The following is a 26,637-nucleotide window of genomic DNA, read 5'->3' as shown; positions in this document are numbered from 1 at the left end:
CATCGAAGCCCCTCGCACTAAGTGAGTCCCAGTCAATATAGGGGAAGTTAAAATCACCCACCACTACAACCCTGTTACCTTTACATCTTTCCAAAATCTGTCTACATATCTGCTCCTCTACCTCCTGCTGGTTGTTGGGAGGCCTGTAGTAAACCCCCAACATCGTGACTGCACTTTTCCTATTCCTGAGCTCCACTCATATTGCCTCGCTGCACGACCCCTCCGAGGTGTCCTCCCGCAGTGCAGCTGTGATATTGTCCTTAACCAGTAATGCAACACCCCCACCCCTTTTACATCCCCCTATATCCCACCTGAAGCTTCTAAATCTTGAAACATTTAGCTGTCAATCCTGTCCTTCCCTCAACCAAGTCTCTGTAATCGCAACAACATCATAGTTCCAAGTACTAATCCAAGCTCTAAGTTCATCTGCCTTACCCGTTATACTTCTCGCATTGAAACAAATGCACTTCAGACCACCAGTCCCGCTGTGCTCAGCAACATCTCCCTGCCTGCTCTTCCTCTTAGTCTTACTGGCCTTATTTACTAGTTCCCCCTCATTTATTTCACTTGCTGTCCTACTGCTCTGGTTCCCACCCCCCTGCCACACTAGTTTAAACCCTCCCGAGTGACGCTAGCAAACCTCGCAGCCAGGATATTTGTGCCCCTCCAGTTTAGATGCAACCCTTCCTTCTTGTCCAGGTCCCATCAGTCCCTGAAGAGATCCCAATGGTCCAGATATCTGAAACCCTCCCTTCTACACCAACTGTTCAGCCACGTGTTTAGCTGCACTATGTTCCTATTTCTAGCCTCACTGGCATGTGGCACAGGGAGTAATCCCGAGATTACAACCCTATAGGTCCTGTCCTTTAACTTTCTACCTAACTCCCTAAACTCCCCCTGCAGGACCTCGTCACTCTTCCTGCCTATGTCATTGGAACCGATGTGTACCACAACCTCTGGCTGTTCACCCTCCCCCTTCAGAATGCCCCCTGTTCGTTCAGAGACATCTTTGACCCTGGCACAAGGGAGGCAACATACCATCCTGGAGACTTTTTCACGTCCATAGAAGCGCCTATCTGTGCCCCTGACTATAGAGTCCCCTATAACTATTGCTCTTCTGTGCTTTGTCCTTCCTTGCTGAACAACAGTGCCACTGCTCTGGCTGCTGCTGTTTTCCCCTGATAGGCCATCCTCCCCAACAGTATCCAAAACGGTATACTTGTTCGAGAGGGGGATAGCCACAGGGGATTCCTGCACTGACTACCTACCCCTTCTAGCGGTCACCCATCTATCTGCCTGCACCTTGGGTGTAACCACTTCTCTAAATCTCCTGTCTGTGACACTTTCTGTCACCTGCATGCTCCTAAGTGCATCCAGTTGCTGCTCCAACCGATCCATGCGGTCTGTGAGGAGCTGCAACTGGGTAAATTTGGAAGCGTCACGGACCTCCCACATCTCACAGGTGAAGCACTTCACCCCTCTGACCGACATTTCTAGAACTATTTAATAAATAAGAATAAATACTTATTAAATCCTTACTAAATTGTTATAATTAACGATATGATTCCTACTATAAATATTAAATGCTATCTAAATACAGTAATCTCCTCCCTCTGGTTTAGTTACTCTACTTATTTAGTTAATTAGGGTTTTAATCAATTTTTATCAATATTTTATTTTCAAATTCAGTACAAATTCCCTACCAGCCAATCAGGTCACAGCTTTCCTGTGACATCACTTTTCAGTTTTTTTTTACCACAGGTAAGTTTTTTATACTTCCCGGTCCGGAACTCCGCCCTCCGAGTCTTCTCCGTGAATGTAGGCCGCGAATCCCCGAGGTAAGTTTTTTATACTTCCCGGTCCGGAACTCCGCCCTCCGAGTCTTCTCCGTGAATGTAGGCCGCGAATCCCCGAGGTAAGTTTTTTATACTTCCCGGTCCGGAACTCCGCCCTCCGAGTCTTCTCCGTGAATGTAGGCCGCGAATCCCCGAGGTAAGTTTTTTATACTTCCCGTTCCGGAACTCCGCCCTCCGAGTCTTCTCCCTGGATGTAGGCCGCGAATCCCCGAGGTAAGTTTTTTATACTTCCCGGTCCGGAACTCCGCCCTCCGAGTCTTCTCCCTGGATGTAGGCCGCGAATCCCCGAGGTAAGTTTTTTATACTTCCCGGTCCGGAACTCCGCCCTCCGAGTCTTCTCCCTGGATGTAGGCCGCGAATCCCCGAGGTAAGTTTTTTATACTTACCGGTCCGGAACTCCGCCCTCCGAGTCTTCTCCCTGGATGTAGGCCGCGAATCCCCGAGGTAAGTTTTTTATACTTACAGGTCCGGAACTCCGCCCTCCGAGTCTTCTCCCTGGATGTAGGCTGCGAATCCCCGAGGTAAGTTTTTTATACTTACAGGTCCGGAACTCCGCCCTCCGAGTCTTCTCCCTGGATGTAGGCCGCGAATCCCCGAGGTAAGTTTTTTATACTTACAGGTCCGGAACTCCGCCCTCCGAGTCTTCTCCCTGGATGTAGGCCGCGAATCCCCGAGGTAAGTTTTTTATACTTACAGGTCCGGAACTCCGCCCTCCGAGTCTTCTCCGTGAATGTAGGCCGCGAATCCCCGAGGTAAGTTTTTTATACCTACCAGTCTGGAACTCCGCCCTCCGAGTCTTCTCCCTGGATGAAGGCCGCGAATCCCCGAGGTAAGTTTTTATACTTACAGGTCCGGAACTCCGCCCTCCGAGTCTTCTCCCTGGATGTAGGCCGCGAATCCCCGAGGTAAGTTTTTTATACCTACCGGTCTGGAACTCCGCCCTCCGAGTCTTCTCCGTGGATGTAGGCCGCGAATCCCCGAGGTAAGTTTTTTATACCTACCGGTCCGGAACTCCGCCCTCCGAGTCTTCTCCCTGGATGTAGGCCGCGAATCCCCGAGGTAAGTTTTTATACTTACCGGTCCGGAACTCCGCCCTCCGAGTCTTCTCCATGAATGACCTGCTGAATATTTCCAGCATTTCTTGTTTTTATTGCAAAAGTAACACCCTTGCTCAAAAAAGGGTGTGAAGATAAGCCCAGCAACTATAGGCGAGACTGTTCAACATCAGTGGTGGGAATTCAGAACAAAATTAGTAGTCACTTGGACAAACAGGGATTAGTTAAGGAAAGCCAGCATGGATTTGTAAGGACAAATCATGTTTATCTAATGTGTTTGAGTTTTTTGATGAGGTAATTGAAAGGATTGATGAGGGTAATGCAATATAGTGCACATGGACTTCCAAAAGGCATTTGATAAAGTGCCACATAACAGTCTTGTGAGTAAAATTAAAGCCCATAGAGCAGCATGAATATGAAATTGGATGAGTATCAGGAAACAGAGAGTAGTGGTGAATGGTTGTTTTTCAGACAGGAGATGAAAGTTAATGCAGGCAAGTGTGAAGTGATTGATGTTGTTCGGAAGAATTAGAAGAGGAAACACAAATTAAAGGGACCTGGGGGTATAGGTGCACAAATCATTGAATGTTACAGGGCAGGTTGAGAAAGTGGTTAATAAAACATACGGATCCTGGGCTTTATAAATAGGGGCATAGAGTACAAAAACAAGGAAGTTACGATAAACCCGTATAAAACACTTTCAGCCTCAACTGGAGTATTGTGTCCTGTTCTAGGCACCACACTTTCAGAAGGATGTTCAGGTACTAGAGAGGGTGCAGAAACGATTCATGAGAATGGTTCCAGGGATGAGAAAATTCTCTTATGTGGATAGGTTGGGTCTGTTCTCCTTAAAGGGATTAAGGGGAGATTTGATAGAGGTGTTCAAAATCATGAGGTCTGGACGGAGTAGATATGGAGAAACTGTTCCCATTGGCCAAATGATCGAGAACCAGAGGTCACTGATTTAAGGTGATTGGCAAAAGAGCCAGTGCTGACAGCAGGAAAAACATTTTTACACAGTGAGTGATTAGGATCTGGAATGCACTGCCTGATACTGTGGTGGAGGCAGACTCAATTGAGGCCTTCAAAAGAGAACTGGATAATTATCTGAAAAGAAAAATTTGAAGGGCAACGGGGAAAAGGCAGGGGAGTGGGACTGGGTGGGTTGCTCTTCCAGGGAGCTGGCATGGATATGATGGTCTGAATGGCCCCCTTCTGTGCTGTAAGCATTCTATGATTCCTGTGCCAGTTTCAGTGAGATCTGATAACTTACCGAGTGAGTGAGTCTGCATAAATTTCAGATAGTCACAGCTTGTAAGAACAGACCTGGGGAGAAGGAAGTTCTGAACTAACCACTGGACTTTCTCTTCTCCACAGTCGGAAAAAGATGACTCTTTCCATACATTCAAATTTACTAATAAAGTCATGAAAGATAGCTTGTGGTTGTGAGCCAAATTATTTGGTAGAATTAGAATCAATGGGCTGGATTTTAAGCAGCCCTCGCGTTGAGATCCTGGCGGGGAGAGCCTGAAGTCAGCTCCGGATGAGGCCCACTACAGACTTCAATGCCGGCGGGACCTGGCATGATCCTCCCAGCGGCGGTGAGGCTCCGTGGCAGCCCCTCCCATCGCTGGGCAACGGGACTACAATCAGCATATTCAAATTAATAAAATATATTTACATATACTCAACCTGCAATCTTGAGGGCCACCACGATCTTCGGCGTGACAGCTCGCACTCCCACGCTTTCAGATCCCAATCCGGGGAAACAGGCATGACACTGGTGGGGTGGGAGAAGGAGGTAAGTTTACCAGTGTGGCTGGTGGGGGGGAAATGGGGTCAAATAAATATCATGGCTGTAGGGGATGGTGGGAAGGGTTGTACTTTAAACGTTGTGCAGTTTGGGTGGTTGGGGGCAGGGGCTGGTGGGAGGGAAGGAAGGTCAGATAAAGGTATGTGTTTGGGGGGCGAAAGGGTAAATAGTTAATGTCATTGTTATCGGGGGGAGAAAGAAATGTGTTCATTTCTTTTATATGTATTTAAATATATAAATTTCCTGTCAGGGCTGACTGCCCTTTAAAAATGTCAGCACCTGTGCGCAGTCAGTCTATGCCATTGCCAGGAACAGATAGCTCACCCCCTCCATGTGATTGGGGGGTACAGGCCACCCTGCTATTTAAACGAGTCACCGGGTTTGAGATCGCAGCGGCTCTTTGGCGTGTGGCCCGCACGAATGGGCCACCATTTTTTGAGCTTGCTGCCGACATCATAGAATGGCAGCGAGCTCATCGAATCCAGCCCAACAAGTGGGATTGACCCAAAGCCTGAACCACCATTTTAAGGCGAGGAAGACAGAGAATCTGCAGAGAAGAAGAAAACTAGGAGATCGACTGCTGAATCTGCAACAATGAGGAGACAGGGGGAAGAATGTGTGCATTGGGGATTTTGAGATTTGAGGAAATGAAAGGAGAAAGAATACTCCAGAGAAACTAGAATAGTCTGTTCTGAATTTACATCCTGTACTTACAGCGATGCCGTTTGTAAACTCCTTTTACAGAGTATTAGAAGAGAATTAGCAGACAGGAAGCTCAAACCAGAACTCTGAGTGAGATGTTACAGAATCATTTAATTCATGTACGATCAGCTTCTGATTTTGGAAGAAGAAATGAGTGGCGCAATGGTTAGCACCGCAGCCTCACAGCTCTAGTGACCCTGGTTCGATTCTGGGTACTACCTGTGTGGAGTTTGCAAGTTGTCCCTGTGACCGCGTGGGTTTTCGCTGGGTGCTCCGGTTTCCTCCCACAGCCAAAGACTTGCAGGTGATAGGTAAATTGGCCATTATAAATCGCCCCTAGTATAGGAAATGGTGTGGAGATGTGGTAGGAATATGGGATTAATGTAGGATTAGTATAAATGGGTGGGTGATGGTCAGCACAGACTCGGTGGGCTGAAGGGCCTGTTTCAGCGCTGTGTCTCTAAATAAAAAAATGATTGCTTGTACTGTGTGTGAGAGAAGATTTAAATTATCATTGAGGCTGGAAAAGCACCGAGACCCATACACTTGTGTGAGAGTGTTCTCGTGCACTTACTTCGAAAGAGCTTTAACCAGTTACACAGCCTGAAAAAATCACTCCATTCACAGCAAGGAGAAACAGTAAATACGTTGTGTGCGTGGACGAGGCTTCAATTGATCATCGAATCTGAAGACACACAAGGACACCCGCACCGGAGAAACCATGGAAATGTGGGGACTGTGGAAAAGGATTCAATTACCCATCAGAATGGAATCTTATCTGCTCAGTCATGCTGTGTAGGGATTCACTCAGTCAGGCAACCTTCTCACATACCAGGTTGTTCACACTCAGGAGAGGCCATTCAACTCCTGTGTGCGGGAAGGGATTCACTCACTCATCCATCCCATAAAAAACACCAGCAAGCTCTCGTGTCACTGCAGAGGTTGGATGCTGCTGTCAATTGCTGTTATTAATCACATCGAACAAATTACCTTCATATATTTTTAATGTAGTTAAACATTCCAAGGAGAGTTTCCAAACAATATTTGGCACAAAGTCACAGAAAAATAAATTAGAGAAGACCAAAAACTTGGTCAGAGACAAATTTGAAAGAGCATCTAAAAGGAGAGGTAGAGATGTGGAGCATTCTGGGGAGGAATTCTGGAACTGAGGGACTGGGCAGATGAAAGCACAGCCACCAACGGCAGAGCTAACAAAATATAGGATGTGCAAGAGACCAAAATTGGAAGGTGGCAGCTATCTCAGAGGGTTGTAGGGCTGGAGGAGATTACAGAGATGGGTAGGGGTGAGGCCATGCAGGGATTAAAAACAAAGATAAAAATGTAAAAATCGAGGCATTGCTTGATCAGAAGCCAATGAAGCCCAGAGAGTACAAGGTGATAAGTCAACAGGATTTAATGTGCTAGGACATAGACAGTGGAATTTTGGATGACCCCAAATTTATAGAGGATAGAATGTGGGAAGCTAGCCAGACGTACATTGGAATAATCAAGGATTGAGGCAACAAAGGCATGCATGAGGGTTTCAGCAGCATATGAGGTGAGGCGGGGCAGAGTTGGGCAATGTTACAGAGATGGAAACATGTGTTCTTACTGATGGCACAGATATGCGGTTGGAAGCACAGCTTGCGGTCAAATAGGGCACCAAGGTTGCAAAACATCTGGTTTAGGCTCAGACAGTTGCTAGGGAGACAAATGGAGTCAGAGGCTAGGGAATGGATTATGGAGTGGAGACTAAAAACAATGGCTTCGGTCTTCCCAATATTTAATAGGAGGAACTTTGTGTGATAATTAGTTGAGAGGTGGTGAGGTAGAGCTGGGCATGATCATCATACATGTGAAAACTAATGCTGTGATTGCAGATGGTGCTGTTGAGGGACAGCCTGATAGAAATAGGAGGGGGGCAAGGATAGATCCTTGGCAGACATCACAGGTAATGGTGCAGGTGATATTCTGGCTATTATTAGATAAGGTAAAAATGGAATCAGGAAGGTGCAGCCCCACCCAGGTGGACAACAGTGGAGAGGTGTTGGAGGAGGATGGTGTGGTCAACCGTGTCAGAGGCTGCAGACAGGTCAAGAAGGACAAGGAGGGAAAGTTTACCTTTGTCACAGTGAACATAGGATGTCATTTGTGACTTTGATAAGAGTCATTTCTGTATTGTGGCAGAGGTGGAAACCTGATTGGAGGGTTTCAAACATGAAGTTCAGGGAAAGATGGCCATGTATTTGGGAAGCAACAAAACATTCAAAGATTTTGGAGAGGAATGGGAGGTTGGAGATGGGGCTTTAGTCTGCAAGGACAGTGGGTTGGATTATGGGTTTGTTTGTTTTTTTGAGGAGAGGGTGCCTATGGCAGACAGTAGCTGAAGAGAAAACTCAATAATATCAGCTAATATGGGGAAGTTGGCTGGTCAGCAGTCAGTGGGAATAGGGTCGAGGGAGTAGGAGGTGGGTAAGATGACATGGACAAGATTAGCTCAGAGGACATGAGGAGAGAAAACAAGAGAAACTAGAGCAAGATGTGGGTTCCGGGCTCGGGCAGGGGGGGGAACTTCAGAGACAGCTTGTTCTGGTGGGTTACTGGTAGAGAGGGAAGCAGCAGAGGCAGCTGATTGGATAATCTCAATCTTACTGACAATGATAACGAGCTCCTCACACATATTGTTGAAGGTGAGGATGGAGGAGACAGGGGAGAGGGAGAGCACTTCAAAGGCAACTATCTTGTGTTAGAGATATTAAAAAGACTCGAAACTCTGTGTTTAACACAAACTGATTGACTTTACTTTTATCCTGAATATTGATCCCTATAACTGGGCTGGAGTTCATCAGCAGAAACAGATCCCAATGAATACGTTCAGTCTTGGATCTGATTCACTGAAACAACAGAATCCAACCACTGTAGTTACTTGTGAACTCGCTGGTGTCTCAGCACATGGGATGACCGAGTAAATCCCTTCCCACACTCTGAGCAGGTGAATGGCCTCTCTCCAGTGTGAACACGCTGATGTGTTAGAAGGTGGGATGAGTGAGTGAATCCCTTCTCACACACAGAGCAGGTGAACGGCCTCTCCCCAGTGTGTACTCGTTGATGTCTCAGCAGGGTGGATGACTGAGCAAATCTCTTCCCACAGTCAGAGCAGGGGAACGGCCTCTCCCCAGTGTGAGTCCGCTGGTGTACAGTGAGTTCAGATGATCGCCTGAACCCAGACCCGCAATGAGAACACCTGAACGGTCTCTCATCAGTGTGAACACGTTGATGGGACATCAGTTCAGCAGAACGTTTATAGCAATTCCCACAGTCTGGACATTTAAAAGGTCTCTCCCCAGTGTGAACTCGCTGGTGGGTCAGCAGTTGAGATGAAGTAGTAAATCCCTTCCCACACTCTGAGCAGGTGAACGGCCTCTCCCCGGTGTGAACTCGCTGGTGTTTCAGCAGGTCGGATGACAGAGTGAATCCCTTCCCACACGTGGAGCAGGTGAACGGTCTCTCCCCAGTGTGAACACGCTGGTGTGTCAAAAGATGGGATGAAGTAGTGAAACCCTTCCCACACGTGGAGCAGGTGAATGGCCTCTCACCAGTGTGAACTCGCTGGTGAGCCAAAAGGTCAGTCGATTTAATGAATCTCTTCCCACATTCAGAGCAGGTGAATGGCCTCTCCCCAGTGTGAACACGCTGGTGTGTCAGCAGGGTGGATGATTGAGCAAATCTCTTCCCACACGCGGAGCAGGTGAATGGCCTCTCCCCAGTGTGAACTCGCTCGTGTTTCAGTAGGTCAGTAGATTTAATGAATCTCTTCCCACACTCACAGCAGGTGAATGGCCTCTCACCAGTATGAACTTGCTGGTGTCGCAGCAGGGTGGATGACTGAGCAAACCTCTTCCCACACTCAGAGCAGGTGAACGGCCTCTCCCCAGTGTGAATGCGCTGGTGTACAGTGAGGTGCCCTGAACGCCTGAAGCCAGTCCCGCAGTGAGAGCACCTGAATGGTCTCTCGTCACTGTGAACACGGTGGGACATCACTTCAGCCAAATGTTTACAGCAATTCCCAATCTGATCAATTAAAAGGTCTCCCCCCAGTGTGAACTTGCTGGTGTGTCAGGAAGTTGGATGAATTAGTGAATCCTTTCCAATACTCGGAGCAGGTGAACACCCTCTCCAAAGTGTGACTACATGGAGGAGGTCCAGCTGAATTGGATAATTAATTCCCTTTCCACCGTTTCAATATTTACTTGTTTTTTTTCCCCCAGTGTGATTGCACTTGTGATTCAACAGGCCATGAAGTCTCATCTGCTCACAGAACATGTGTACAGTTTCTTCCAACTGTAAACGGTGCTTTTTCCTTCCATGTTTAAAATCCTATGATATACAGGTTACGATAAATTGATCAACTCCTTCAGATCCTGATGTTTGCTTTGAGTTTCTGGGCTGTAAACCCTCTTCTAATAACCTGTGAAACTGATTTAAAACAGGAAAAACAGAGTGTGAGAACACCCACAAATTACCAGATTCATTCAGCTACATTTCACAACCTGCCTTTGTGTTTTTGCCCATGTCCTAACACAGGTGGATGATGGTGTGACTGGTTCCCACTGTTCACCTCCCAACTGACCACAGCAAGTGTTTTTGTGTTACTAGTGTGTCAACCCCTGTGTTTTACTTGTCGAATAAACAGACAGCAGAGTTTCGAATGACCTCAAGTTTCGAGAGGGTAGAATGTGGGAGGCCGGCCAGGAGTGAATTGGAATAATCAAGTTTAGAGGTGGCATGGTTGAGGGTTTCAGCAGCAGATGAGTTGAGGCGATGGTGGAATCTGGGAATGTTACAGAGGCGGAAATAGGTGGTATAGTGATGGCACGGATGCGTGGTCGGAAGCTCACCTTGGGGTCAAATAGGGAATCGAGGTTGCAAAACATCTGGTTTAATCTCAAACAATTGCCAGGGAAACGGATGGAGTTGGAGACGAGGGAATAGAGTGGAAACTGAAGACAACAGCTTTAGTCTTCCCAATGTTTAACTGGAGGAACTTTCTGCTCATCCATCACTGGATGTGGGACAAGCAGTGGGATAAATTTAGTGGAGAGGGGTGGTGGTGAACTAGAGCTGGGTATGATCAGCGTGCATATGAAAACTAACACTGTGTTTTCAGATGTTGCTGTTGAGGGACAACATGTAGTTGAGATATTGCAGAGGACAAACAAAGAACAGTACAGCACAGGAACAGGCCATTCGGCCCTCCAAGCCTGCGCCGATCTTGATGCCTGCCTAAACTAACACCTTCTGCACTTCCGGGGCCCATATCCCTCTATTCCCATCCTATTCATGTATTTGTCAAGATGCCTCTTAAACGTCGCTATCATATCTGCTTCCACCACCTCCCCTGGCAGCAAGTTCCAGGCACTCACCACCCTCTGTGTAAAAAACTTGCCTCGCACATCCCCTCTAAACGTTGCCCCTTCGCACCTTAAACCTATGTCCCCTAGTAACTGACTCTTCCACCCTGGGAAAAAGCTTCTGACTATCCACTCTGTCCATGCCGCTCATAACTTTGTAAACCTCTATCATGTCGCCCCTCCACCTCCGTCGTTCCAGTGAAAACAATCCGAGTTTTTCCAACCTCTCCTCATAGCTAATGCCCTCCAGACCAGGCAACATCCTGGTAAACCTCCTCCGTACCCTCTCCAAAGCCTCCACGTCCTTCTGGTAGTGTGGCGACCAGAATTGCACGCAATATTCTAAGTGTGGCCTAACTAAGGTTCTGTACAGCTGCAGCATGACTTGCCAATTTTTATACTCTATGCCCCGACCGATGAAGGCAAACATGCCATATGCCTTCTTGACTACCTTATCCACCTGCGTTGCCACTTTCAGTGACCTGTGGACCTGTACGCCCAGATCTGTCCACCTGTCAATACTCCTAAGGGTTCTGCCATTTACTGTATACTTCCCACCTGCATTAGACCTTCAAAAATGCATTACCTCACATTTGTCCGGATTAAACTCCATCTGCCATTTCTCCACCCAAGTCTCCAACCGATCTATATCCTGCTGTATCCTCGGACAATCCTCATCACTATCCGCAACTCCACCAACCTTTGTGTCATCCGCAAACTTACAAATCAGACCAGCTACATTTTCTTCCAAATCATTTATATATACTACAAACAGCAAAGGTCCCGGCACTGATCCCTGCGGAACACCACTAGTTACAGCCCTCCATTCAGAAAAGCACCCTTCCACTGCTACCCTCTGTCTTTTATGACTGAGCCAGTTCTGTATCCATCTTGCCAGCTCACCTCTGATCCCGTGTGACTTCACCTTTTGCACCAGTCTGCCACGCGGGACCTTGTCAAAGGCTTTACTAAAGTCCATATAGACAACATCCACCGCCCTTCCCTCATCAATTATCTTCGTCACTTCCTCAAAAAACCCAATCAAATTAGTAAGACACGACCTCCCCTTCACAAAACCATGCTGTCTCTCGCTAATAAGTTCGTTTGTTTCCAAATGGGAGTAAATCCTTTCCCGAAGAATCCTCTCCAATAATTTCCCTACCACTGATGTAAGGCTCACCGGCCTATAATTTCCTGGATTATCTTTGCTACCCTTCTTAAACAAAGGAACAACATTGGCTATTCTCCAGTCCTCTGGGACCTCACCTGTAGCCAATGAGGATGCAAAGATTTCTGTCAAGGCCCCAGCAATTTCTTCCCTTGCCTCCCTCAGTATTCTGGGGTAGATCCCATCAGGCCCTGGGGATTTATCAACCTTAATGCTTTGCAAGACACCCAACACCTTCTCCTTTTTGATAATGAGATGACTGAGACTATCTGCACTCCCTTCCCCAGGCTCATCATCCACCAAGTCCTTCTCCTTGGTGAATACTGATGCAAAGTACTCATTTAGCACCTCATCCATTTCCTCTGGCTCCACGCATAGATTCCCATCTCTGTCCTTGAGTGGGCCAACCCTTTCCCTGGTTACCTTCTTGCTCTTTATATATGTATAAAACGCCTTGGGATTTTCCTTAATCCTGTTTGCCAATAACTTTTCATGACCCTTTTTAGCCCTCCTAACTCCTTGCTTAAGTTCCTTCCTACTGTCTTTATATTCCTCAAGTGTTTCATCTGTTCCTAGCCTTCCAGCCCTTACAAATGCTTCCTTTTTCTTTTTGACTAAGCTCACAATATCCCATGTTATCCAAGCTTCCCGAAACTTGCCAAACTTGTCTTTCTTCCTCACAGGAACATGCTGGCCCTGGATTCTAATCAGCTGATGTTTGAAAGACTCCCACATGTCAGATGTTGATTTACCCTCAAACAGCCGCCCCCAATCTAAATTCTTCAGTTCCTGCCTAATATTGTTATAATTAGCCTTCCCCCAATTTAGCACCTTCACCCGAGGACTACTCTTATCCTTATCCACAAGTACCTTGAAATGTATGGAATTATGGTCACTGCTCCCGAAATGCTCCCCCACTGAAACTTCCACCACCTGGCCGGGCTCATTCCCCAATACCAGGTCCAGTACGGCCCCATCCCTAGTTGGGCTATCTACATACTGTTTCAAGAAGCCCTCCTGGATGCTCCTCACAAATTCTGCTCCATCCAAGCCCCTAGCCCCTAGTCAATATTGGGGAAGTTAAAATCACCCACCACTACAACCCTGTTACCTTTACATCCCTGCCCATCCCCAAGGATAGATCCTTGGCGGACAGCAAAGGTAAGTGTGGGAGCTGGAAGAGAAGCCACTGCAGGTGATATTCTAGCTATGATTAAATAGGTAAGAATGGAACTAGGAGAGAGCAGCCCCACTCAGCTGAACAACAGAAGACAGGTGTTGAAGGAGGACAGTGTAGTCAACCGTGTCAGAGGCTGCAGTCAGGTCGAGAACGATGAGGAGAGATAGCTTACCTTTGTCACAGTCACATAGGATGTCATTTGTGAATTTGATAGAACCGTTTCTGTACTGGGACAGGGCAGAAACCTGAATGGAGGGTTTCAAACATAGAGATCATTCATGATCTTATCAAATGGCAGAGCATTCTTGAATGACCATATAGCCTACTTCTGCAATGGAAATGTATTTTATGCCCTTATTTTGTCCTTTATGATCTAAAATAATGGTGAATTAAGATTTTAATGGAGCATCAAAAACTGCAAACCCTGTGTAATTAAGAGATGAATTAGAAATCCATTGGAGTTCCCACGTGCAGGTTAGAGATCTGCTGACTACAATTTAAAAATGTAACGAGGTTCCTACAGACCTCATCATCACTGACAGAATAAAACGTCACACCTTTCAACCCATCTAGGTTTTTCTCATTTTCATTCATCTCCAAGCATTCACTGTTCAATTCATTCTTGGGATGTGGGTGTCACTGGCAAGGCCAGCACTTATTGCCCATCCCTAATTGCTTTTGAGGTGGTGGTGAGCTGCCTTCTTGAACTGCTGCAGATCATGTAGTCATGTTTCACCCACACTGCTGTTTGGGAGGAAGTTCTAGAATTTTGACCCAGCGACTTTACTATCACAAACTTCATTCATGTTATTTGTGTAGCTTCATCTTAAAATGTTACTGAAGGTAAATGTTACCAGGGTAAACAGATACTAGAGAAGATTGTCTCTTCCTATATTTCCTTGAGTAGAGGCTGTTTATCGACTAAGTGGCTATACGTTACGAAAGCAGAGGATGATTGAAATTTGAACTGAGCAACATTTAAACAGACAGAGACTGAGTAGTCATGGTCAAGTGCTTAGGACAATGGACACAGAGAATGGATTATTAAATAAAAAATACCAAACTCAGACGGCAGGAATTTTTTCTACTGGTGCCAGGTCTCGCAATGAACAGGAAAATAACTAGGAAAACCTGAGCAGCTGGGACTCCTTTCCCTAGAAAAGGGAAGGCGACCAACATTTAACTCTAAATTATTGATTAATGACACAAACAGCAAGAGACCCAGTCCTGACCCCTACCGAACCCCACAGGCAACATCCAGTCACAAATACATCCGTCGACCATTATTCTCGGTTTCCTGCCAGAGCTAATTATGCTCCCAAATTGCCACTTTCCCAAATAGCATGTGAGCGTTTAATTTTCTGAGCGGTCTTCTATGTGGAACCTTGTCAAAAGCCTTGCTAAAATCCATGTAGACGACATGAAACACGCTAGCCTCACCAACCCTCCACAGATGATGCCAGAACTACTGCTTTCTTTCTGTTTACATTCAGCAAGGAAGTGATGATAATTGTGACAGTTTGTTCAGCAGCAAGCAAGTCTCAATCTGTGTCTGGGAATCACACCTTAACCACGATGGTTACAGCACCAAATCCTCACCATCTGATGAGCTGCTACAAGCGCCTGCACATTAGCTCACCCAGGCCACTTTCATATTTCTTTACTTCAGTTGACTTTTGCCACAGATTGGTGGCTTGTCTTCAAAGGCATGCTTAGTTAGAACACAAAAGACTTGTTCAGCCAATGACAGCACCAAGTGTGATAGACATGAACATGAAATGGACAGTGAGGTGAAACAGTACAAGATGTACAAGTTTCAATTTCCAAAAGGCAACAACCTAATCAATGTGGCTCCTGTGAAACATGCAAGGCAACGCATGGCTGTCATTCATCAATAGAAACAACTGGCACAGGTCAAATTCTGCCAGTTTCATGTGGCATCACCTTCTGTCACTGTTTTTCCTCCAACTCCCTCTGCTGCTCCAGGTCCCAGGTGAACTAGCTGCTTGATGCGAACACACCGAATTTGTGAAACGCAGCCCTATCTGGAAAGCAAGAAGTGGGAATGAAAGATGTAGTACATTGACAATGGATTTTTGCAGATAACAGGATGAATAGACAGCAGGATCTCAGCTTCCTACTTCTTCCAGATACTGAGTATATTGATGTACAAATGTTGTTTCCATTGTCCATTATCTCTGGTCACACTCTCCTCCCAATCTTGTATACATTTAGATTTGAAATTGTGCATATATTTGCACTGGCTTCCAATGTAAAGAAAGCACAGCTATGATAAGTTAACATTTTTCAGATGTACTACAAGAACATACATAACATGTTGATAACAGTGACTGCACTGACTCTGAGCTACAGTTAAAGGTTGACAACATTGAAAGTGTCATTCAGTTGGTCTTGTTCTAAATCTCACGAGAGAAATGGCAAGAAAACATCTTGCTGAATTTGCTTCACATCATTACTTCAAAAAAGAGCAGGGCACAAGAAACTACATCTCACCACAATGGGTTGTAAGATGGTAGAATGACTGTGAAGGCAGCAGCAGTGAGGTTTAAAAATCATTGCAACTTAGCTGACTTATGCTGCTAAAATTCCCGATTCCTGGCATCATATTCGTAAATCTCCTCTGTACTCTTTCAAGTATGATGCACTCCTCGTTGTAAAGCGGTGACCAGAACTGTACACAGTACTCTAGCTGCAGTCTATATAGTTTAAAAAAAAAACTACAGTTCTAGCATAATCTCCCCAGGCTGTGGCCAAAGAAAATTATCCTGTATGCCTTCTTAAACATTTCATCTACTCGTCCTACCTTTAGGGATCGGCACATATGCCCTCCAGGGAACTATGATGTTGTTGCTGTTACAGAGACTTGGTTGAGGGAACGACAAGATTGGCAGCTAAATGTTCTAGGATTTAGAAGCTTCAGGCGGGATATAGGGGGATGTAAAAGGGGTGGGGGAGCTGCATTACTGGTTAAGGAGAATATCACAGCTGTACTGCGGGAGGACACCTCAGAGGGGTCATGCAGCGAGGCAATATGGGTAGAGCTCAGGAACAGGAAGGGTGCAGTCACGATGTTGGGGGTTTTCTACAGGCCTCCCATCAGCCAGCGGGAGGTAGAGGAGCAGATATGTAGACAGAATTTGGAAAGATGTAAAGGTAACAGGGTTGTAGGGGTGGGTGATTTTAACTTCCCCTATACTGACTGGGACTCACTTAGTACTAGGGGCTGAGATGGGGCCGAATTTGTAAGGAGCATCCAGGAGGGCTTCTTGAAACAATATGCAGACAGTCCAACTAGGGATGGGGCCGTACTGGACCTGGTATTGGGGAATGAGCCCGGCCAGGTGGTGGAAGTTTCAGTAGGAGAGCATTTCAGAAACAGTGACCAAAATTCCATAAGTTTTAAGGTACTTGTGGATAAGGATACGAGTAGTCCTCGGGTGAAGATGCTGAAATGGGGGAAAGCTAATTATAACAATATTAGGCAGGAACTGAAGAATTTAGATTGGGGGCGGCTGTTTGAGGGTAAATCAACATCTGATATGTGGGAGTCTTTCAAATGTAGTTGATTAGAATCCAGGACCAGCATGTTCCTGTGAGGAAGGAGGATAAGTTTGGCAAGTTTCGGGAACCTTGGATAATGCGGGATATTGTGAGCCTCGTCAAAAAGAAAAAGGAAGCATTCATAAGGGCTGGAAGGCTGGGAAAAGATGAATCCCTTGAGGAATATAAAGACAGTATGAAGGAACTTAAGCAAGGAGTCAAGAGGGCTAAAAGGCGTCATGAAAAGTCATTGGCAAACAGGATTAAGGATAATCCCAAGGCTTTTTATACGGGGCAGCACAGTGGCGCAGTGGTTAGCACTGCAGCCTCACAGCTCCAGGGACCCGGGTTCAATTCTGGGTACTGCCTGTGTGGAGTTTGCAAGTTCTCCCTGTGTCTGCGTGGGTTTTCTCCGGGTGCTCCGGTTTCCTCCCACAAGCCAAAAGACTTGCAGGTTGGTAGGTAAATTGGCCATTATAAATTGTCACTAGTATAGGTAGGTGGTAGGGAAATATAGGGACAATATGGGATTAGTGTAGGATTAATATAAATGGGTGGTTGATGGTCGGCACAGACTCAGTGGGCCGAAGGGCCTGTTTCAGTGCTGTATCTCTAATCTAACCTAATATAAAGAGCAAGAGGGTAACTAGGGAAAGGGTTGGCCCACTCAAGGACAGAGAAGGGAATCTATGTGTGGAGCCAGAAGAAATGGGCGAGGTACTAAATGAGTACTTTGCATCAGTATTCACCAAGGAGAAGGACTTGGCGGATGATGAGCATAGGGAAGGGAGTGTAGATAGTCTCAGGCATCTCATTATCAAAAAGGAGGAGGTGTTGAGTGACTTGCAAAGCATTAAGGTTGATAAGTCCCCAGGGCCTGATGGGATCTACCCCAGAATACTAAGGGAGGCAAGGGAAGAAATTGCTGGGGCCTTGACAGAAATCTTTGCATCCTCATTGGCTACAGGTGAGGTCCCAGAGGACTGGAGAATAGCCAATGTTGTTCCTTTCTTTAAGAAGGGTAGCAAGGATAATCCAGGAAATTATAGGCCGGTGAGCCTTAAATCAGTGGTAGGGAAATTATTGGAGAGGATTCTTCGGGACAGGATTTACTCCCATTTGGAAAGAAACAAACTTATTAGCGAGAAGCAGCATGGTTTTGTGAAGGGGAGGTCATGTCTCTCTAATTTGATTGAGTTTTTTGAGGAAGTGACAAAAATTATTGATGAAGGAAGGGCAGTAGATGTTATCGATATGGACTTTAGTAAACCCTTTGACAAGGTCCCTCATGGCAGACTGATACAAAAGGTGAAGTCACATGGGATCAGAGGTGAGCTGGCAAGATTGATACAGAACTGGCTTGGTCATAGAAGACAGAGGGTAGCAGTGGAAGGGTGCTTTTCTGAATGGAGGGCTGTGACTAGTGATGTTCCGCAGGGATCAGTGCTGGGACCTTTGCTGTTTATAGTATATATAAATGATTTGGAGGAAAATGTAGCTGGTCTGTTTAGTAAGTTTGCGGATGACACAAAGGTTGTTGCAGTTGCGGATAATGACTAGGATTGTCAGAGGATACAGCAGGATATAGATCGGTTGGAGACTTGGGCGGAGAAATGGCAGATGGAGTTTAATCCGGACAAATGTGAGGTAATGCATTTTGGAAGGTCTAATGCAGGTGGGAAGTATACAGTAAATGGCAGAACCCTCAGGAGTATTGACAGGCAGAGAGATCTGGGCGTACAGGTCCACAGGTCACTGAAAGTGGCAACGCAGGTGGTTAAGGTAGTCAAGAAGGCATACGGCATGCTTGCCTTCATCGGTCGGGGCATAGAGTATAAAAATTGGCAAGTCATGCTGCAGCTGTACATAACTTTAGTTAGGCCACACTTAGAATATTGTGTGCAATTCTGGTCGCCACACTACCAGAAGGACATGGAGGCTTTGGAGAGGGTACAGAAGAGGTTTACCAGGATGTTGCCTGGTCTGGAGGGCATTAGCTATGAAGAGAGGTTGGATAAACTCAGACTGTTTTCACTGGAACAACGGAGGTGGAGGGGCGACATGATAGAGGTTTACAAAGTTATGAGCGGCATGGACAGAGTGGATAGTCAGAAGCTTTTTCCCAGGGTGGAAGAGTCAGTTAGTAGGGGACATAGGTTTAAGATGAGAGGGGCAAAGTTTAGAGGGGATGTGCGAGGCAAGTTCTTTACACAGATGGTGGTGAGTGCCTAGAACTTGCTGCCGGGGGAGGTGGTGGAAGCAGGTACGATAGCAACGTTTAAGAGGCATCTTGACAAATACATGGATAGGATGGGAATAGAGGGATACAGACCCCGGAAGTTCCTAAGGTTTGAGTTTAGGCAGGCATCAAGATTGGTGGAGGCTTGGAGGGCCAAATGGCCTGTTCCTGTGCTGTTCTTTGTTCTGTTCCTCTGCACTGCTCAGTCTTCCACCATTTATATTGTCTTCCAACGCTTGGTTTGCCCTCCCAAAATGCATTACTTTACATTTCTCCAGATTGAATTCCATTTGCCACCTTTCACCCCACCTGACCAGTCCATTGATATCTGCCTGCAGCTTTCTTAGAACATTACAGCGCAGTACAGGCCCTTCGGCCCTCGATGTTGCGCCGACCTGTGAAACCATCTGACCAGTGTGATATTAGTGTTGCGCTGTAATGTTCTAATTCTATCAACCACACAGCCAACTTTTATATCACCTGCAAACGTCTTAATCATGCCCCCTACATTAAACTCCAAATCACTGACATATCCCACAGACATTCAGGGACCCAGTGCTGAGCCCTGTGGAACCCCACTGGAAACAGCCTTCCTGTCACAAAAACACCCATCGACCATTACCCTTTGCTTCCTGCCACTGAGTCAATTGTGGATCCAATTTGTCACTTTCCCTTGGATCCCATGAGCTTTTCTGCCATTTGGGACCTTGTCAAAAGCCTTGCTCAAATGCATATAGACTACATCGAATGTGCTACCCTAATCGACCCTCTTTCTTAGCTCCTAAAAAATTCAATCAAGCTAATCAGCTAGCAAACTTACAGCACTGAAGGAGGTGACTCATTCCATCACGCTTCTGTAAAGCAGCCGTTGTGCTCTGTTGATCAGCGATACAGCTGCCAGTTTGAACAGCAGACAGGAAAAGCTGTGTCATTACTATTCAGATTTCCATCATCCCTCTTGGTCAGCTTATTCTTCCTCCCCTGAATCTTTGGACAGCTCTTCCACTTTGGTCTTTCATGCCCCTCTCTCCGCCTCTGTACTTGTTGCAGACCCGTTTCATGTCTAACATTTCCAGTTCTGAAGAAACGTCCTCCGACCCATTTCTCTCTGCACAAATGCTGCCAAACCTGCTGAGTGTTTCCAGCATTTTCTGTTTTTATTTCAGATTACCAGCATCCACAGTATTTTGCTGTTGTTTAGCAGATGTAGTACAGGAAGATATATAACAGGCTGATAATAACAGTGACCGGCCATGTTTTTTCCTCGATTGAATATGAAAGGAGTGATTTGACATTGACCAGACCTGCACTGTGCCTCGTTTTCATCACCTCCTTGGTAGTTTTTCCTCTTCTACTCTGGAGACCGATACAAACTGATTATTTAGCATGTCTGCCGTTTCCTTCGTTTCAATTACAGTATCGCCCGTGTCTGTCTTTAAGAGACCCACATTACTGAGCCACTCTGTGGGAATGTGAATAATTATGTTAATCTGCATTAATAAACTCACGAATTGCTGTTGTCAACTGAACAAAATGCTGCCAAGTGACGGTCAAAGCTTAAATAACTTTTTCTGATCTGGGTGTCATGAATCTTCCATATTGTCATCCCTTCACATATTGTGATCTGCATTTTAAAGGCTGGGTTATAAAGGTGCTTAAGACACCAAAGATCTGCTGCAGCCATTGTTAAATTTAAAAGGATTTTCACCCCTGTCACATGAGAAGAAATGTTCATGAGGAGCAAGTTCCCACAACTTGTTTCCGCTGGAGATTCTCCATTGAAGCTCACAGAAAGTTTCACTCACCAGAGTATTCTGTAAGAGCTGCTCAGAGATTTAGTGACCAGGATATAATCTGTCTGCATTTTCCTGAGTCTGTGTTCAGTGTATGAGGAAGTTTGGTCCACGTTATAGTATCTTGCATCCCAGGGACGTGCAGTAACCCACTGACTGAGGCTGCAGTCACCACTTGCTGCTGACAGCAGATGATTGGAGAATGCAGGGCAAAATATTGCTTCTTGTCCTGATCTCATTCACTGTGGAAGAGCAAATAATTTATGGGTTTGTTTCAGCGTCTGTTATAACTGTGGTAGCTCTGCAGGCTCCTTTAATAATCTTACACAAATCAATAGGAATCAGCGGAATGTGCAGGTATGAGAGGAGCTTTCTGCATCACCAGGGCTGAAAATGGGAGCAAGTGAAAGACACTGTGCAGAGATTGAGTGTGTACAGAACTGTATAGGGAAACAGCAACGTACAACATGGCTGTAAAATCATGCATTCTCTCAATTTTTAAAGAACAAATGTGAATTATTCCTCACACTTAAATGAACAAGTTTTGACAAGGTCGTCGCCCAAGTTCAAATAGGGATATCTTGTGTGTAAAGTGAATTTGATGACCACTGCACTACAGACAACCCTAGGAAGCTACCGAGAACATTAACACTGCCGTCCTGTTCTTCAGGAGCTAGTTTTGCAGGAACAGAATTCCGGTTCTATATTTTGGAATGCTGTAGAGAAATTGATCTAGCAATGGAATCATGGAATGACAGCACATAAGGAGGCCATTCAGCCCATCGTGTTCATGCTGGCTTTTTGTAAGAGCTGCCTGATTAGTCCCACTGCCCTGCTCTCTCTCAAAACCCCTGTTATTTTCTTTCCCTTTCAAGTAATCATCAAGTTCTCTTTTGAAAACTATTGTAAAAAATAAGACTGAAAGAAGTGCAGGAATTTCTGCAGTGTCCATGACAAAGTGTCAATGACAAAGCTTCCCAAAACCCAATCACATCAAGGATTGGACTCTGGATTCTTCCACAGTTTAGCATTGTTCTTTCATGTAACATTTGCGCCAGACAAGTGCAAGCAATGACCATCTCTGACAAAGAAACCAACCACCCATCTCCCTTTGATGTTCAACAGCATTACCATTGTGGGGAAGTGGTGGCGTAGTGGTAATTTCACTAGACTGGTAACCCTGAGCCCCCGGCTATACTCGAGGGACACAAGTTTGAATCCCACCGCTGCAGAGTGGTAGAATTTGAATTTAATTAATGAAAAAAATCTGGAATTAAAAGCTAGTCTGGTGGTGACCATGAAGCCATTGTCGATTGTTGTAAAACCCATCTGGTTCACTAATGCCCTTTAGGCAAGGAAATCTGCTGTCCTTATCCAATCTGGCCTACAAGAGATTCTGGACCCACAACAACGTGGTCGACTGTTAAATGCCCTCAAACGGTCAAGCTACTCAGTTATATCAAACTGCTACAAAGCCTAAGAAAAGGAATGAAACCGGACAGACCACCTGACATCGTCCTAGGCACTGGAAATGACAACGACAAACTCAGTCCTGTCATCTCTGCAAAGTCCTCCTTACTAACAGGGTTTGTGCTAAAATTGGGAGAGCTGCCCCACAGCCTAGTCAAGCAACAGCCTGACAGTCATACTCACAGAATAATACCTTGCAGACAATGTACCAGACACCACCATCCCACCGGGAGGACAGACCTACCAGGGATGGCAGCACAGTGGTACACAGTCAGGAGGGAGTTGCCCTAGGAGTCCTCAACATCGACTCTGGACCCTATGAAGTCTAATGGCATCAGATCAAACACGGACAAGGAAACCTCCTGCTGATTACCACCTACTTCACCGCCCCCTCCTCAGCTGATGAATCAGTTCTCCTCCATGTAGAACACCATTTGGAAGAAGCACTGAGGGTGGCAAGGGATGCACTCTGGATGGAAGACTTCAATGTCTATCACCAAGAGTGGCTCAGTAGCACCACTACTGACTGAGCAGGCCGAGTCCTAAAGGACATAACTGCTGGACTGGGTCTGCAGCAGGTGGTGAGGGAACCAAGAGGGAAAAACATACTTGACCTCATCCTCACCAATCTGCCTGCCGCAGATGCATCTGTCAATGACAGTACTGGCAGGAGTGACCACCGCACAGTCCTTGTGCAGACAAAGTCCCATCTTCACATTGAGGATACCCTCCATCGTGTTGTATGATACTACCACTGTGCTAATTGGGATAGATTTCGAATAGATCTAGCAACTCAAAACTGCACATCCATGAGGCGCTGTGGGCCAACAGCAACAGCACGATTGTATTAAACCACAATCTATAACCTCATGGCCTGGCATATCCCCCACTCTACCATTACCATCAAGCTGGGGGACCAACCCAGTTTCAATGAAGAGTGCATAGGGCATGCCAGGAGCAGCACCGGGCATACCTCAAAATGAGGTGCCAAGCTGGTGAAGCTACAACACAGGACAACCTGCATGCCAGACAGCAGAAGCAGTATTCCATAGAAAGGACTAAGTGATCCCATAACCAACAGATCAGATCTAAGCTCTGCGGTCCTGCTACACCTAGTTGTGAATGGTGGTGGACAATTAAACAACTAACAGGAGGAGGAGGCACCTCAAATATCCCCATCCTGATCGATGGAGCAGCCCAGCACATCAGTGCGAAAGAAAAGGCTGAAGTATTTGCATCCACCTTCAGCCAGAAGTGCCAAGTCAATGATCCATCTCGGCCTCCTCCACAGACGTCAGTCTTCAGCCAATCCGATTCACTCCACTCGATATTAAGAAACAGCTGAAGGCACTGGATACTGCAAAGGCTATGGACCCTGACAACATTCCAGCAATAGTACTGAAGACTTGTGCTCCAGAACTAGCTGTGCCCCTAGCCGAGCTGTTCCAGTACAGCTACAACCACTGGCATCTACCCGGCAATGTGGAAAATTACCCAGGTATGTCCTGTACACAAAAAAAAAGGACAAATCTAACCCAGCCAATCAGTCCACTCTCGATCATCAGCAAAGTGATGGAAGGTATTGTCAACAGTGCTATCAAACGGCACTTGCTCAAAAATAACCCGCTCGCTGATGCTCAGATTGGGTTCTGCCAGGGCCACTCAGCTCCTGACCTCATTACAGCCTTGGTTCAAACATGCTCCAAACTGTGACAGACCTTGACATCAAGGCAGCATTTGACTGAGTATGGTATCAAAGGAGCCCTAGCAAAACTGGAGTCAATGGGAATCAGGAGGAAAACTCTCCACTGGTTGGAGTCATACCTAGCACAAAATAAAATGGTTGTGGTTGTTGGAGGTCAATCATCTTAGTCCCAGGACATCACTGCAGGAGCTCCTCAGGGTAGTGTCCTCAGTACAACCATCTTCAGCTGCTTCAATGACCTTCCCTCCATCATAAGGTCAGAAGTGGGAATGTTCGCTGATGATTGCACAATGTTCAGCACCATTCGCGACTCCTTAGATACTGAAGCAGCCCATATCCATATGCAGCAAGACCTGGACAATATCCAGGCTTGGGCTGGTAAGTGGCAAGTAACATTCGCTCCACATAAGTGCCAGGCAATGACCATCTCAAACAAAAGAGCATCTAACCATCTCCCCTTGATGTTCAATGGCATTACTATCGCTGAATCACCAACCAACAACATCCTGGGGGTTAACATTGACCAGAAACTGGACAGCCATAAATGCTGTGGCTACAAGAGCAGGTTGGAAATCCTGCGGCGAGTAACTCACCTCCTGACTCTCCAATGCCTGTCCACCATCTACAAGGCACAAATCAGGAGTGTGATGGAATACTCTCCACTTGCCTGAATGGGTGCAGCTCCAACACCACAAGAAGCTAGACACCATACAGGACAAAGCAGCCCACTTGATCGCTATCCCATTCACCACCTTAAACACTTACTCCCTCCATCACCTACGCACAGTGGCAGCAGTGTGTACCATATGCAAGATGCACTGCAGCAACTTACCAAGACTCCTTCTACAGCACTTTCCAAACCCGCAACCCTCTACCACCTTGAAGGACAAGGGCAACAGATACATGGAAACACCACCACCTGCAAGTTCCCCTCCAAGCCACACACCATCCTGATTTGGAACTGTATTGCCATTCCCTTCACTGTCACAGGGTCAAAATCCTGGAATTCCCTTCCCAACAGCACGGTAGGCATACCTACCCCACATGGACTGCAGTGGTTCAAGAAGGAAGCTCACCGCCACCTTCTCAAGGGTAATTGGTGATGGGCAATAAATGCTGGTCTAGCCAGTGATGCCCACATGCCATAAATGAATTTGAAAAAAAATTCAGCTGTCGGTTCACTCTCCCACCTCAGGGTGCCCTGCAGCTGTTCAGTGACATCCTTGACCCTGGGACGAGGGCGACACCAGACCATCCTGGATTCACGTCTGAGCCTGCAAAAACAACCGTCTATTTCCCTAACCATTCAATCACTCTCGCTCTTCCAGTCCTCTTCGTGCCCCCCTGTGCAACTGAGCCAGCTGTAGTGCCATGGCTCTGGCTGCATGCCCCAGATGAACCATCACTGTCATCAGTATTCAGATCTGAACACAGTTTTATTTATTTTTTTATTTTTAGAGATACAGAACTGAAACAGGCCCTTCAGCCCACCGAGTCTGTGCCGACCAACAATCACCCATTTATACTAACCCTGCAGTAATCCCATATTCCCTACCTATACTAGGGGCAATTTACAATGGCCAATTTACCTATCAACCTGCAAGTCTTTGGTTGTGGGAGGAAACCGGAGCACCCGGAGAAAACCCACGCAGACACAGGGAGAACTTGCAAACTCCACACAGGCAGTACCCGGAATTGAACCCGGGTCGCTGGAGCTGTGAGGCTGCGGTGCTAACCACTGGGCCGCCCTATAAACATACTATCCACATAGCTCTCATCCTCAGCACCATAGTAATGCCTGCTGCTGCTCAAACTCCAAAACCCAGAGCTCGAGCAAGTGACGACACCTCCTGCAGTTATCCGGACATGAGAAGTGCCCTGGAGTTCCCATATAGGATGTGCAGTCGAGAGCGGGGAGCAGCCCTGCAATTCCTCTATCTGTTTGATAATAAACCTTACTAAAACTAAAAACCATGACTAACACTAATAAAGCTTAAACATAAAAGAGACTCACCAGCTACTCACTTCCCTTCTGTTGGCGTCACTTATTTCTGCGGAATCCTGGGGAGACGCTGCACCATCGCTTTAATGATGTTCCGCCCCCCACCCCCGCAGCCCTCGCCACACGTCCACCAGGCCCAGCGGCTCTGATTCGCTGCTCCTGCAGCTGCACATCCCCGCTCAGCTTCCTACAGCCAAACTGCGCATGCTCCGCGCAGTCAGGCGAGCGCCTCGGGGCGGGGCCTTCCCGCGTCTGCGCGTTGTCAGGCGAGCGCCTCGGGGCGGGGCCTTCCCGCGTCTGCGCGTTGTCAGGCGAGCGCCTCGGGGCGGGGCCTTCCCGCGTCTGCGCGTTGTTAGGCGAGCGCCTAGGGGCGGGGCCTTCCCGCGTCTGCGCGTTGTTAGGCGAGCGCCTCGGGGCGGGGCCTTCCCGCGTCTGCGCGTTGTCAGGCGAGCGCCTCGGGGCGGGGCCTTCCCGCGTCTGCGCGTTGTTAGGCGAGCGCCTAGGGGCGGGGCCTTCCCGCGTCTGCGCGTTGTCAGGCGAGTGCCTAGGGGCGGGGCCTTTTATCCGTTTTGGAAGGGAGGAAAGTTCATGTTTTCATACTCATAGAAACATAATGGGATAAAACAGAACATTATGCATTCCCACTACCCACTAGGGTCGCACAAAATTAATATATAAATTT

At 46.7% G+C, this 26,637-nt stretch overlaps 1 protein-coding gene across 8 annotated transcripts; it reads right to left on the bottom strand.

Moving 5' to 3' along the window:
- Nucleotides 1-5,475: 5,475 nt before the first annotated feature.
- On the bottom strand, nt 5,476-26,124 carry LOC137347843 (zinc finger protein 3-like). Of its 8 annotated transcripts, none has more exons than XM_068012893.1 (4): nt 25,968-26,124; nt 20,791-21,020; nt 15,130-15,230; nt 5,476-9,902 (listed from the first exon to the last, which is right to left on the bottom strand). In XM_068012893.1, exon 4 carries the CDS (start codon nt 9,462-9,464, stop codon nt 8,349-8,351), a length of 1,116 nt encoding a protein of 371 aa, XP_067868994.1. In that variant the 5' UTR covers nt 9,465-9,902; nt 15,130-15,230; nt 20,791-21,020; nt 25,968-26,124; the 3' UTR covers nt 5,476-8,348. The 8 variants fall into 8 exon arrangements, with proteins under 8 accessions (XP_067868994.1, XP_067868992.1, XP_067868993.1 ...); XM_068012891.1 differs by lacking the exon at nt 20,791-21,020 and adding an exon at nt 19,806-20,341; XM_068012892.1 differs by lacking the exon at nt 20,791-21,020 and adding an exon at nt 13,358-13,430.
- Nucleotides 26,125-26,637: the final 513 nt, after the last annotated feature.

Source organism: Heterodontus francisci, chromosome 32, assembly GCF_036365525.1.
Source record: "Heterodontus francisci isolate sHetFra1 chromosome 32, sHetFra1.hap1, whole genome shotgun sequence".
Classification (NCBI taxonomy): domain Eukaryota; kingdom Metazoa; phylum Chordata; class Chondrichthyes; order Heterodontiformes; family Heterodontidae; genus Heterodontus; species Heterodontus francisci.
Note: the sequence above shows the minus strand (reverse complement) of the source record. Positions and strands in the feature narration are given on the sequence as shown.